At 59.2% G+C, this 13,746-nt stretch overlaps 2 protein-coding genes across 4 annotated transcripts; one reads left to right on the top strand and one right to left on the bottom strand.

Annotated features, from left to right (window-relative positions):
• Positions 1-5,438: 5,438 nt before the first annotated feature.
• Positions 5,439-6,485, bottom strand: TIMM10B (translocase of inner mitochondrial membrane 10B). The gene is made up of 3 exons (XM_031609648.2): positions 6,322-6,485; positions 6,140-6,235; positions 5,439-6,043 (listed from the first exon to the last, which is right to left on the bottom strand). Exons 1-3 carry the CDS (start codon positions 6,361-6,363, stop codon positions 5,843-5,845), a joined length of 339 nt encoding a protein of 112 aa, XP_031465508.2. The 5' UTR covers positions 6,364-6,485; the 3' UTR covers positions 5,439-5,842.
• On the top strand, positions 6,441-12,157 carry ARFIP2 (ARF interacting protein 2). 3 transcript variants are annotated; one of them, XM_090134345.1, is made up of 9 exons: positions 6,441-6,577; positions 7,205-7,312; positions 7,398-7,506; positions 8,681-8,791; positions 9,580-9,695; positions 9,854-10,075; positions 10,397-10,554; positions 10,642-10,816; positions 11,111-12,157. In XM_090134345.1, exons 2-9 carry the CDS (start codon positions 7,214-7,216, stop codon positions 11,264-11,266), a joined length of 1,146 nt encoding a protein of 381 aa, XP_089990471.1. In that variant the 5' UTR covers positions 6,441-6,577; positions 7,205-7,213; the 3' UTR covers positions 11,267-12,157. The 3 variants fall into 3 exon arrangements, with proteins under 3 accessions (XP_089990471.1, XP_031465468.1, XP_089990470.1); XM_031609608.2 differs by lacking the exon at positions 8,681-8,791; XM_090134344.1 differs by lacking the exons at positions 7,205-7,312; positions 8,681-8,791 and having other exon boundaries at positions 6,467-6,577.
• Positions 12,158-13,746: the final 1,589 nt, after the last annotated feature.

Raw genomic sequence — 13,746 nt, 5'->3', positions numbered from 1 at the left:
ACCCTCTGTGTCCCTATCTGTCAGAACCTGCAAACCCACACACCGTCCCCGCACACCGAGCGGCCCTTCGCGGCACGGCAGCCGAGTGCGCAGCTCGGGAACAGTCGGGAAGGGCTGCGGGAGACCGAAGGAGAACGAGGAGAGAATGAAGGACAGAAAGCGGCAAAATGTTCTGAGCGGATGACCCCGAACGGGGCTGCGGGAGAGGCGAAGGGATTTCCAAACGGAAAGCGAAGGGCAGCGCTGTGCAGCTCCGCGCATTCCTGGCCCGACGCTCGGCTCGCGGCTGCCCGGAGTGTCCTCGGCATCTTCCTCAGCGCCTCATCGCAACACCAGAGCGAGCCCTGCTGGTGCTGCGAGGAACGCCGCTCTACGGATGGAGGAAAAGGGTCTGGTTCCATTTTTGGCAGGCGGTGCCAACTGGCAAAGGTGTGCAAATATCCGCGCTGCACTCCAAGTCCAGAAGGAGCTCCGCCGCTGTCCGGAGCGCTCAGAGCCTGGCATTCCCACATTCAGCAGAGCCGCCCGGCTGGAGGCAGCACCCAGAGGTGCGGAATCGTAGAATCATAGAATGGCCTGGGTTGAAAAGGACCACAGTGACCATCTTGTACAACCCCCTGCTGTGTGCAGGGTTACCAACCAGCAGACCAGGCTGCCCAGAGAAAATGGAAAGCAACGCCACGAAAGTGGGGAAGAAGCCTACACGAGTGAAATAATGAGCAGATGGCACTGAAACTACAGTGTGCACACCTGTGCACGGTGCACCTGGACTGCAGCACCCAGCTCAGCTCAGCACGGCTCAGCATAGCACAGCACAGCACCCAGCAGCTCCAGGGAAGCATGAGGGGATCCCCTGTAAGCAGTGGTGCATCAACACACACAGAGGGCAGAGCTCTGAGGTCTGGGTCTGAAGAATCCGGAAATAGCAGAGATTTGATTCCTACATATATATACATACTCTGCCCAGCTCTGTGTGATGCTCAGCCCCAGGCTGTGCTGGGGATGCTTCTATCAACCATGAAGAAGAGTTTCTTTATGGGGGAGGTGATCAGCATGTGGACAGCCTGCAGTGGCGGGGCCTCCATCCCTGGGGGTATTTGGGGGCTGTGTGGATGTGGCACTGGGGGATGCAGGCTGAGGGTGGCACACGGTGGGTTTCCTGCTTTTGGCTGTGGTTTTCCTCCCAGCAGAGGGCACAGTGCTGCGTTTTGGGGCAGGATGTGAGTAATGCTGATAACACACCAATGTTCTGAGCAGTGCTTACAATGAGCTGAGGGGCTCCAGAAATAAGAGCAAATGGGACATCGAGAGGATTGGCCTTTGTCCCCACAGTGCCTTCTGTGTGACAGCCACTGCTGTGTGAGGGATGGGCCAAGCATCTCCTTGTTCTGTTCACTCACACACAACTTCTGCTTGGTGTGCAAACTGTCCTTATCTCAGCCCATGGGCCTCTGCATTTACAGCAGTCCTGCTATCCAAGCAGTGGAGATTCCAATGACCTGACATCCGAAAGGAATGAGGAGGTGTCTGCATTTCCTTCTAGGTCACATTGCAACAGTAATTATGGGCAGGGCAGGAGCAGAGCAGAGTGGTGGCTCAGGGCACATCCCAGCAATGTGAATTTGGGTCTGCATGGGGGAATCATGGAATCATAGAATGGCCTGGGTTGAAAAGGACCACAATGATCATCTAATTTCAACCCTCTGCTTTGTGCAGGGTCGCCAACCAGCAGACCAGGCTGCCCAGAGCCACATCCAGCCAGGCCTTGAATGCCTGCAGGGAAGGGGCATCCACAGCCTCCTTGATGGTTTCACCCTCTGGGTGAAAAACTTCCAGGAGATGGCAGAGGCACAGAACATCAGAACGGTCTGAGCAGCAGCCTGCAAAGGGAGGGGACCCATTTATTTGAGGCTGCACAAATCAAAGAGGTCCCTAAAGCCACAGGGTGGGGAAGAGTCCACTGTCTATTCTCTCAGGGCTGAAGGCTGCAGGAAGAGCTCATCAGCACAGGCTGAGGGCAGAACAGTTTTCATGCTAAGTGCAGCTATGGATGGGACAACCTCACTGCAGGTACAGTGTTGTTCAAAAATCAAATCTATAAATTAATGGAAGAAGAATGCAGCAGAGCCCATTGAGTACAAAAGCACTGTGTCTGGCTGAAGTGCACACTGCATTGTGTTTAGGGGGAGCATTCAGAGTAGCAGTGAGCACAGCAGATTTCATGTACATTCATTCTGGCAATGCTTTTTCCAGTACCAGTGTATGTCAGCCAGACTGGTGCAGTATGGGCTGGATAAGGGGAACACAGCTGGGACGTGGGCCAGGCCATGGGCTGGGGGCCGGCAGTCAGCACAGATGAGTCACAGGCAACAGAGTCGCTTGGGAGAGCCACCAGGACACAGCAGCCTCAGCCAACACCAGGCAACAGCCCTGTAGATGAGGCAAAACGTGCCATGCTGTGCCATGTTATGCCGTGCTGTGCTGTGCCATGTCAGGCTTCACTGTGCCATGTTGCATTGTGCCAGAAAAGGAGGGCACAGCTCTCCACTGACACACATAGACTGTACCTGTACATCACATGGTGCTGAACATGGAAAATTGCTGCTAGACTCAAAGGAAAGCTTTTTCATCACAAGGGTAGACCCAAAGGAAAGGTTTTCACCATGTGGAGTATCACACACTGTAGCTGGGGCTGAGCAAAGGCAGCCCACCACAGCCCAGACTCAGTGCAGGTCAGCATCCCTGCCTGTACACCCAGGGCTCCTCAAGAGAACCAGTGCACTGCTGTCCTGTGTAGTCGTCTGCATGGCCCAGCTCCTTCACTTCTATGCACCCTGCAGTGCCGTGGGTGGCTCACACAGTTGGGCACTGCTCACATTGCTCCCAGCCCTCCCACACAGCTGCTATCAGCACACAGCCTGCTGCCACGGCCTTGGCTCCCTGTGTACAGCTGGGTCTGTGGCCACTGGCTGCCTCCTCTGAGAGGAGAAACATCCCAAAGTGGGATGCTGTGAGAGAGCAGTGGTGCAGCAGGGTGCAGCAGGAGCCCACCTGCTTGGTGCTCCCCCTAGCAACTTATGTACTTGCTGGAGAACATATCCAATTTATACCTTGTCCACAAAGTGGAAAATAATCTTAGGGGGCTGCAATTTTAACCAGATTTTTGGTTTTCCCATAGCTTAAGCAATGAAGGCCTACTCGTCTTGATTACTGTCAGTTAAACACCTTACATCTGTGTGCATTTGTCTGTGCTTCAACATGCCAATTAAACATATCAGGGGGAAGCTAGAGAACAGAGTATCCTGATCATAGGATCATATCATGGAATCATAGAATGTCCTGGGTTGCAAAGGAGCACAATGCTCATCCAGTTCCAACCCCCTGCCGTGTGCAGGGTCACCAACCAGCAGACCAGGCTGCCCAGAGCCACATCCAGCCTGGCCTTGAATGCCTCCAAGGATGGGGCATCCACAATCCACCTTCATGTCACAATGAGCCTATCTGCAGTGAGGTATCACTGGGGCACTCCAGCACTGGGGCTCTCCAGCTGAACACAGGACAAGAATGCAGTCTGCTGGTTTCATTACATAGAATCACAGAACAATTTGAGTTGTAAGGGACCCTTAAAGATCAGCTGATCCAACCCCCCTGCAACAAACAGGGACACCCACATCTCCATCAGGCACTCATAGCCCCATCCCCTGACCTTGGGTATCTGCAGGGATGGGGCATCGCCGCCTTTCTGGGCAAGCTGTGCCATGCCTCACCACCCTTACTGTAAAAAACTTCTTCCTTATATCCAGTCTAAATCTTCTCTCTTTTAGTCTGAAACCATCTCCCCTTGTTCTGTCACACAGACCCTGCTGAAGAGTGCATCCCCTCCTTTCCCACAGCCACTTTATGTACTGAAGGATGCTCTCAGCTCTCCCCGCAGCCTTAATTTCTCCCATCTCTCAGCCCCAGCTGTCAGCCTGTCCTTGTAGGGAGGTGTTCCATCCCTGGGAGTTCTTTTGTAGCTCTCTTCTGGACGCTCCCAATATCTCTCCATATCCACATGCAGTACTCCAGCTGACGTCTCTCAGTGCAGAGTAGAGGGACAGGATCACCGCAACAGCAGCATCAGACTGCCCCACTCTCTTTGCTGTGCTTTCACACCCTGCCACACGCAGTAACTGCTCTCCATGTGTGCAGATGCCTCTCAAGGTAGGTTTCAGCTGAACACCTGCACACATTTCAGCTCCATGTCCTCACATTCCTCACGTGCTTTCAGACTCCAACACCGCGAGGAGAAGGGGCAGGAGCTGTGCACAAACAAACTGCAGAGGCAGTGGTGGCAGAACCTGTGGGAACTATGGGGGACTTCAATAAAGCTGCTTCTCTCTCCTCCCCCATGAAGATAAACATTTGGCAGCTTTTATATTCTGACCCCTACTTGCTTCTTTTTGCACCTACTGGGTTGATTCCATAGCAAAGAGCTACACAGCTGTATTGCACTCAGAGGGGGGATGTGAACACAGCAGCTCTGTGTTGTTGGTGTGGGAGGAAGCTGTTGAGAACAACAGCATGAGGAAAAGCCTGGCTGGAGTCATGAAGCAATGATGCATGACAGAAATCAGCTCTTGGAAGGAAGAACCCCTGCTCCAGGCATCCCTGCTGCAGCAAAGGGTTGGATCAGATGAACTTCCAGCCTCAGCCATTCTGTGACTCTATGAGTCCCAGCCCTGTACGTGCTTCCAGGAAAACAGCTGCTGCAAAGCACTGAAATGAGGCCAGCACCAGGGAGGTCCTGGGGTGATTCCCTGCGTGTGCTGCACCAGCCCCAGTGGGCAGACAGGAGCAGGAGAGCTGTGCCAGCCAAGCCTGCCCCAGTGCTGAGTGCTCTGCATGGGCTGCAACACTGGCCTGCAGCACCCATTACAAACTGGGCATGCTCAGCCTCGCAGCCTGGACGTGGCCAAGGCTGAGCAACTGCAGTCTCACAGCAACACGTGGGGAGACAGTGTGCTGCTCTGCAACTCAGAGGGCTCTGCCACCCTTCATGCAAATCCATGGCTATGGGCTGGGCCCTGCTGTGCTGCAGTGGGCAGCCCCTGCCACAGAGGCACAGATTGTTGGGTCTCATAGAATGACAGAAGGTCCTGGGTTGCAAAGGAGCACAATGCTCATCCAGTTCCAACCCCCTGCTGTGTGCAGGGTCGCCAACCAGCAGACCAGGCTGCCCAGAGCCACATCCAGCCTGGCCTTGAATGCCTCCAGGGATGGGAACCTGCAGGCTGTTCCAATGCTGTTCCAGCAGCAAGGACACAGAGCAAGGAAGGGTTCTTAGAAGGAGCAGTGGAGCAATGTGACCCCTCGCTCAGGGGAAGGTGCCCTTGCCCCAGCAGGATGCACTGTGCAGGGGGTACTTGTGGAGCAACGTGTGTGCCACCATGCCACACTAACAGCACAACACACATGAAATGTTTTATTAGCCCCATGAAATGGTGTCCTACAAATACAAAAGACTCAGTTTTGGAGAGCGAGAGCCCGGCGCTGGAGCAATAGAGAATTCAGCCGGGAGCTCCTGGCCAGAGCAGCAGCTGCTACGGATTCCCTTCTCTCTACCTGCAGTGCTGGCAGACTGTCGCTGGCTGAGGCCACCAGGGTGGGTAGGCCTGGCTGCCGGCGCAGACGCAGAGGAGAACTGGGCTCCGCGCGGCCCGGCTGTGGTGCTGAGCAGTTCCGCCGCTCCACACCGAGGCCGCCATTAGGGGGCCCCGCCGAGCCGCCAGCAGCCGTGCCGAGCCCGGGCCGTCCTGCAGCCACCTCACAGCCACGGAGGCACACCAGACTCGCGGCCCCGCTACGTGCCCGAGGGCCCCGCGGCAGAACTGTCAGGAGCCGCGCGGGCAGCTTCGGCTTCGTCCGGTGCCGTCCGCTCTGTGCCGTCCTCCAGGCGGGCGGCGCGGCGCTGCACGATGCTGGGCATGAGGGCCACGTAGGCGCCCATCAGGCGGTGGTTGGCACGGATCAACTTCCCGGCGCAGCCGTCCAGGCATCGCTCCTGCGGGCGGAGCGGCTCAGCACGGCACGGCACAGCTCAGCGTGTCCCTCCCGTCCCTGCCGCACACCAGCACTCCCCGGCCCGGGCCCCGCTCACCTCGCGCTGCGACAGCAGCCGGTAACCGAGATCGGAGACGCAGCGGCGGAAGCAGAGCTCGGTCATGCGGTTGTACACCAGCAGGAAGTCCCGCAGCTGCAAAACAGCGGCCCGCACGGTCACAGGACCCGCACGGCCGGGCCGCCCGGCCCCCACCCAGAGCCATCCCGCCCCGCCCTCACGCTGCGGAGCTGCTGTTGCTGCTCAGCCGCCGCCGCCTCCATGCCGCGCCGCGCCGCACTTCCGGGAAGGACGGACACGCCCCCCCGCTCCCGAGGCACTTCCGCCCGTGGCGCCACATCTGACGTCACTTCCGGTTCCGTCTCCCGGCGTCCCCCGCGCGGATCCTGACGCTGCTTCCGGCGCGTCCGGGCCGAAGCGGATCGGGGCCGCGGAGCCTCCGGGGCGGGGGCGCCCAGCGGGGCCGGGGCGGTGCAGGTGGGCGAGGCCGGGGCCGTGCAGGTGGGCGAGGCCGGGGCCGTGCAGGTGGGCGAGGCCGGGGCCGGAGGGGCGGGGTGAAGGCTGGGGCTGCGGGAGGCCGCGCCGGGTCCCGGGAGGCGCTGACCTGAGAGCCCCGGGGCCGCCTAACGGAGCAGGCCCTGCCGAGGACGCGCTGTGAGAAACCCGGCCTCTGCGGCTCCCGGCCCCGATCCGGTGCTGCCTGGTGTTGGCAGCCGTGGATGCTCGGGTCGCCGCCGGCCGCCTCCTCCTCCTTCTCCTCTTTCTCTTCCTCCTGCTCCTCTTCCTCCTCCCCGGGGTCGTGGAGCGGTTGGGGTCCGAGCGGCGGCTGTGAGCCTCGGGAGGGGCCCAGAGCTTCCTCCGTGCCGGCCTCGGGCCGCGGGCTCAGCTCGAGGTAACGGCGCTCGGGGCCGGCCCAGAGCGCGTGCTGATGCTTGGAATGCGGCCCGACCGGTCCGGCCGCGGCCCTGCCTCACACTGCGGACGTGGCTCCTGGCTCCGACTCCAGGCCCCATGCCAGCAGCTGTAGGGTGCGCGGCCCTCCCTCGGCAGGACGAGGAGGCACGGAGCGGCCCTGCCCCATGCAAAGCCTCTGCATCCCTGCAGGCCCTGACAATGTCGGATGGGATCATGAGCAAAGCTGCCACCATGGAGATCCCCATCAGCAGCAACGGGGATGCAGGCAGCCTGCCTGAGGACGATGGCCTGGAGCAGGTGTGGGGTTGGGCAGGGGGCTCGCATCATTTCCAGGGGGTGGGTGCCTGTCCCTATGCCTCAACTCTCTGCTCTGCTCCCCCAGGACCTGCAGCAAGTGATGGTATCAGGGCCCAACCTCAACGAAACCAGCATCGTGTCTGGCGGCTACGGGGGCACCGCTGAGGGCATCATCCCAACCAGTGCTATCAAAGGTACAACGGCTTCCACAGGGACAGGGCTGTGAGAGGTGGGAGACTGGGTGGCCTGGTGGAGGGCTTAGGGAAAGGCTCAGTGCTGGGGGCGAGGAGCGGAGCACAGCTCAGGCCACCCTGCTGCACCCTTGGACAGGACCAGTCTCAGGGTTCCTGCTCCCAGCTGAGGCTGTCCTGAGTCACAGCCACATGGCCCTGCAGAGCACAGCCTCCTCACAGCCCCAGTGCACAGCACTGCTGCCACACAGCTGCACCCTTACCCTACACGTGCCCTAGGCTTACAGGCAGCTGTGGAGGTGTCTGGCTATCATGTAGATGTGGGGCTTCTGCTGAGGGAGCTGCTCTGCCTTACTGAGGCCCTGGTCTGTGATGCATGGGCTCAGCTGTTGGGCATCCTTCTGATGCTGGGAAAGAGTCCTGAAGATGGACAGCACTGGCAGAGCTGTGGTGGCTGTGCCTGAGAAGACACCTTGCAGGCAGAGAGGGACAGGGCAGAGGGGTACTGAGCCCCAGACTCTGCTTTAATGTCCCATTTTTGCTGTTGCTGCCAGCCTGGGAGCCCCAGGCACTTCTGAGCCTGGCTGTAAGTGCTCTGTGCTGCAAGGATGGTATCTATGGGTTTCTGGGGAGCTGCTGGTGCTTCACACCTGGAACCACAGTAAGCTCAGCCAAAGCAGCTCTGTCCCATGCGTCACTCTCACCCTGCTCCCGTTTCACACAAGTCCCAGCTCTTGGCCAGTTTGGTCCGTCTGCTGCAAACAGCTGTTTTCACCATGGGCCCTTCTGTGCTGTGCCAGGCTGAACAGGTGAATTACATAGGCTGAGGAGAGATGGGCTTTTGCTGATAGCCTGCTGTGGTGCGGGGAGCTTGGTGTAGTGGTCTCCTGTGTTTGTCAGCTCTGGCCTGTCCCAGCTCTCAGCCTGGTGGCATCTTGACACCAGCCTGGGGATGGAAAGGAAGCAGGAGAGGAGCCTAGGTGCCTCTGATGTGATGCTGTCTGTCCAGCTGCCATCTGTGTCTACTGATTTCACATCACTCTTTCGTCTGCTCCCCTGCTGCCATCCTTCCTGCATGCTCATTCTGTGACCTGGTTGTTCCTGCCCTCATGCCTTTCACACCACCCCACCTTTTCACACCACCCCACCTCTTCCCTCTCTGCTCACCTCCTGCCAGCCCCTCCATTTCCAGGCTGTCTTGTCCAACCTCACTCACCCCGAGGACCATCCATCTCCCCCAGTGCATCTGCCGCCAGCAGGATGGCCAGCCAGGCTGGTGCTTCAGCAGGTACTGCAGCCATCCCAGCACCCCGTGGTGCCACACAGCCTTTCAGCCCTCCTGTCTCAGGCTTGGGCCCTGTGGCCCTGGTGTAAGGCACCCAATGTGTGCTGTGTTTCTCAGGGTCAGCTTCTTGCCCTGCCATGGTGGAGAGCAGCTCAGTGTGTGCCTCCCCCACAGCTATGTCCACTCCTAGTCCTTGTGCTGGGGGCGCGCATGGCACTTCCAAACCACAGAGCATCAGGCAGTGAGGCCAAGCTGTGTCTGGCTGTGAGATGCACTGTGTGCCTGCCTGGTCTCTCCTCCACCTGTACCATGCTCAGGAGCACAAAGAGTACTCCCCAGCACAGGAGCACTAAGGCCACTGGTGTGCAGGGCCGACCCTGCCAGCAGCTCTGCAAGCAGATGGGGGGACAGCACATCCCATGTAGGCAGCAGCCACTGCTATCAGCACCAGGGCCATGGTTATCAACATCTAGAAGGGTTCTGGGGATCAGGTTCTCTGCTACAAGAGGCCAAGTCCTGCTGCCTGCAGGCAGATAACAAATCACACAGCACTGAGGCTCTGTTGAGCCTGGTAGCAGTGCCCGACTGGCAGGGGAGGGCCGCTGCTTGCCTGTATCACATGGGGGTGCCCAGGGTGGATTTGCCTGCACCAGGAGTCTGCTTTGTTTGCACTTTGTCAGGCTGCAGCGTGGCCCTGGGAACACCAGCCCTGAGGGCACTGCGATGTGGAGTGGGCAGCCTGGCCTGTATTCAGGCCCTTTGCTGAGTCCCATTGGTGTGCTGTGTTCCAGGCTCTGGGCTTCACCAGCCTCATCCCAGCCCACCAGTCGGAGGGGAGGAGGTTGTCCGTGGGATCGCTGTGGAAAAATTTGACATTGTCAAGAAATGGGGAATCAACACATACAAGGTATGTCACATCCCTGACTGGGCAACAGGGTGGAGAGCTGGGCAGGGGATGAAGGAGCTGTGACGGATGGGGAGTGCATCTGGGCACCAATGCAGCAGCCCTACAGGGATGGGAAGGGACCATGGCCCTGACAGCTCCTCCCTCTGCTCTGCCTGCAGTGTACCAAACAGCTGATCTCAGAGAGGTTTGGCCGGGGCTCCCGCACGGTGGACCTGGAGCTGGAGACACAGATTGAGCTGCTCCGGGAAACAAAGCGCAAGTATGAGTGTGTGCTGCAGCTGGCACGGGCTCTCACCAACCACTTCTACAGCCTGGTGCAGACACAGCATGCCCTGGGGGATGCCTTTGCGGACCTCAGCCAGAAGTCTCCTGAACTGCAGGTATGCCTGGTGGGGCTGTGGTGTGTGCCTTGTCTCTGCTGTGCCTAGGAAGGAGAACCAGATTGACTCTGGGGTCTCTGCAGCACGGTCTGGACAGCACTGTGCTGGTCAGCACCCCTGGGCACGTGAGGGAAAGCAGAAGGAGGCTGAGGGCAGATGCACTTTGTGATTGCCATGGGGCTGGGGAAAGGTGTGGGGGTTTTGCTGCCGGCTCTTCCTGGGCACAGCTGGGGCAAGGTTAGGTCTGGGCAACAGGAGGAGGGCAGGGGCATAGCAGGCTGTGCTGCCACAGCCCCTCACCCACCTTCCTTCCTACCCCAGGAGGAGTTTGGTTACAATGCAGAAACACAGAAACTGCTTTGCAAGAATGGTGAAACACTACTGGGAGCTGTTAACTTCTTTGTCTCCAGTATTAACACGCTGGTAAATAAGACCATGGAGGACACGCTTATGACAGTTAAGCAGTACGAGACAGCCAGGTAGGACAGCAGTGTGGCCTGCAGGCCTGGCTGCAGGTGTTGGAGGGACTGCTCTGTAGCTTTTTGACTGTTGGTGTTCCTGCACAGGCTGGAGTATGATGCGTACCGCACAGACCTGGAGGAGCTGAGCATGGGGCCCCGGGATGCCAGCACCCTGTGCCGGCTGGATGCAGCCCAGAGCCAGTTCCAGAGCCACAAGGACAAGTACGAAAAGCTGCGTGCTGATGTGGCCATCAAGCTCAAGTTCTTGGAGGAGAACAAGGTGGGGAAGGCCGCGGAGCACAGGACGGGGCTCTGCCGTGCATGCGTGTCCCTTGGCCTGCCTTGCAGGCTGCGCAGCTTTGCTGCTCCTTGCTCAAGGTGCATTTTCAGGGAGCTGTGAGGGGAAGGGCAGGTGAGCACCCATGCTCCTGCCTTCCACCTGCGGTGGGTGACCACTTCCCAGCTGGCTGCTGCAGCTCTGTGCTGGGCAGACCTTGTCCTGGCCCATTCCTGCCATCCCAAGGTGTTGGGCAATGGGGCTGGGTGGCTGCGTGCTGACTCCTGCTCTCCCCAGATCAAGGTGATGCACAAGCAGCTCCTGCTCTTTCACAACGCCATCTCTGCCTACTTCGCTGGGAACCAGCAGCAGTTGGAGCAGACTCTCAAGCAGTTCAACATCAAGCTGAAGACCCCTGGTGCTGAGAAGCCCTCCTGGCTGGAGGAGCAGTGAGCCCCCCAGCCTGCCCCACCTTGTGCCCCAGCCGGGGAAGCCATGGACCATAACTGGGACCTCTGACCGCTGGCGCAGGGCCAGCCCACAATCACGAGTGGTGAGCTGGGGTTGCAGCCTCGGCCCTGCTGCAGCAGGGAGCACTAATGGGGCAGGGACCTGGTTAGGGGCAGGTGGAGCTCTGAGTGGGTCACTCCCCCTGCCTGGGAAGGCCGGGGCTCCCCCAGCCTGGCAGAGTCCCATTCTGCCCAGCCCTGTTCTCCCTCCCCAGTGCAGACCCCTTGGTGGGATGGTGGGTGCCTTCCAGGACTCCGCAAGGCCAGACACTTCCCTCCCCAGGCTGGGTTGCTCAGACCCCACCAGGCACCTTTGTGGGACGGGGATGTGCTACAGCCTCCCACTGTCTCCCCATGGTGCAGGAGGTTATGTGGCTCCACATGTCCCATCTGCCTTCCCTGCTGCTCTGAGCCAGGCTTTGCAGGGCCAGGCAGGACATGCCACCACCCTCTGGCAAAAAAATGTTTATTTTGAAATGAAGACAAAGCTGCAGAGGGGTGGCATTGGGACTCCTGGGTCCCCTCCTGGACCCTGAGAGGGGTGGACGAGGTCTTGTCCTGGGGCTCCAGTCTGCTCCTAGCCCCAGGCCTGCCCTGTCCCCTCTGGCCTGGTCCTCCCAGGCAGCTGCTCTTGCACTCCCTCAGCCTGGCTGATTCCCCTACCCCCACACTACACTCCCCTCAGTGATGGGCCAGTTGTGCCTGGTTGTCTCCCAGGCCTCAGCACCCATCCCCTGGCCGGGGCTTTGCCAGCTCCCACGGGTGGACGCAGGTGGGTTTGGCCACAGCCCTTGGCCTGAAGGCTGCTTTCCCTGGGGGGCTGCACTCTCAACCCAGGTGGGCAGCCCCACTCCCTGAGCCCCCACAGGCACCCCGAGGGGTGGTGGGGACTCAACCAAGGACCAAAGGGTGGCTGCATCCCAGGGACAGTGTGTGTCTGTGCGCGGTGTGGCTGCGCCTCTGCGTGTGGCAGCGCTGGGGCTCTGCCTGCTATCCCGGGGTGGGGGAGCTCATCCTGCTCCAGCTGAGTGTTGCTTCAAGCCCTGGCCACGTGCAGCACTTGGGCACTTTCTCCTGAGACAAGACAGTTTGTTTTTCTTGCTAATTTAATTCCTGGTAATTTAATGTCTGGATCTGACACCCTCCTCCCCCTTCCCCCCCATTTCCTGGTGAAGGTCTGACCCCCTTCTTCCCTCCCCACTTCTGTAAGACTCCAGAATAAAACAATATGGATCAGAATAAAACAGTAAAGATCAGAATAAAATAGTGTGGATCAGAATAATGTGGTGTGGATCCCTCTGTGCACAGCACAGCCAGACCTGAGTATGGAGATTCCCTGGATGCCATAGACTCCTGAATGCCTGTAGCTGGTTCTGCTATAGGCTGCAGTTCTTGTCCCACTGCTTCCTCTGTGGGGCTCGAGCTGAGGCCCTTGTGGGGCACAGCATTAGGGCTTCCCGTACTCCCCAGCCCACACCAGGCTTGCTGCCTTGGCCGTGGATGCTGTGTGGCAGGCTGGAGCCCTGTAAGCACTGTGGAGTGCTACCTCCTCCAGCCAGAGCTCCGTGGGTAAGGGGGACCAGAAGAGAGGGGGCAAATTATTGTGTTAATTATCTCCAGCGCAGAGCCAAGAGCGTCCTGGGATGGTCTGGCACCAGGTTTAACGCGATCAGCGGGTGCTTCACAGCGTGGCAGCGCCTGAGGCTGGATAGGAGGAGCGCAAGGAAGAAAATGCATCTCGGAACAGGACGGGGAGAGCAGTGAGGGCACGGCTGGGAGGCTGTGAGCGGGAGAGGGCGCGGGGCATCCAGCCTTGCACCGAAGTCCTTCGTGAGCCCCTTCTGGTGCGGCCGGCAGGAGCGGTGCCGGGGGTCGGGCTTTTGCCCCAGAACGAGCTCGTGTTGCGCCCCCCCGAGCCGTACCGCACCTCCCCTCTTGCAGCGCGGAAAGCAAATGGGATGCTGGGCTTCATCAGCAGAGGGGTGGCCAGCAGGGACAGGGAGGTGATTGTCCCTCTCTGCTCTGCTCTTGTGAGGCCCCATCTGCAGGATTGAGTCCAGGGCTGGAGCCCCCAATACAAGAAAGACAGGGGGAGCTGTTGGAGAGGGTCCAGAGGAGCCACAAAGATGATCAGAGGGCTGTAGCACCTCCACTACAAAGACAGGCTGAGGGAGCTGGGCTTGTTCAGCCTGGAGAACAGAAGGCTGCGGGGTGAATCATTGCAGCCTTCCAGGACCTAAAGGGAGCCTACAAACAGGAGGGGAGTCAGCTCTTGGAAAGGGGAGATGACAGCAGGACAAGGAAAATGGTTTGAAGTTGAGGGAGGGCAGGTTGAGGTTGGATGTCAGGGGGAAGTTCTTTACCATGAGAGTGGTGAGGTGCTGGAACAGCTGCCCAGAGAGGCTGTGGATGCCCCGTCCATTC

Source organism: Phasianus colchicus, chromosome 1 (genome assembly GCF_987193195.1).
Source record: "Phasianus colchicus chromosome 1, bPhaCol1.hap1.1, whole genome shotgun sequence".
Lineage (NCBI taxonomy): Eukaryota > Metazoa > Chordata > Aves > Galliformes > Phasianidae > Phasianus > Phasianus colchicus.
This window is presented reverse-complemented; position numbering and strand designations above follow the sequence as displayed.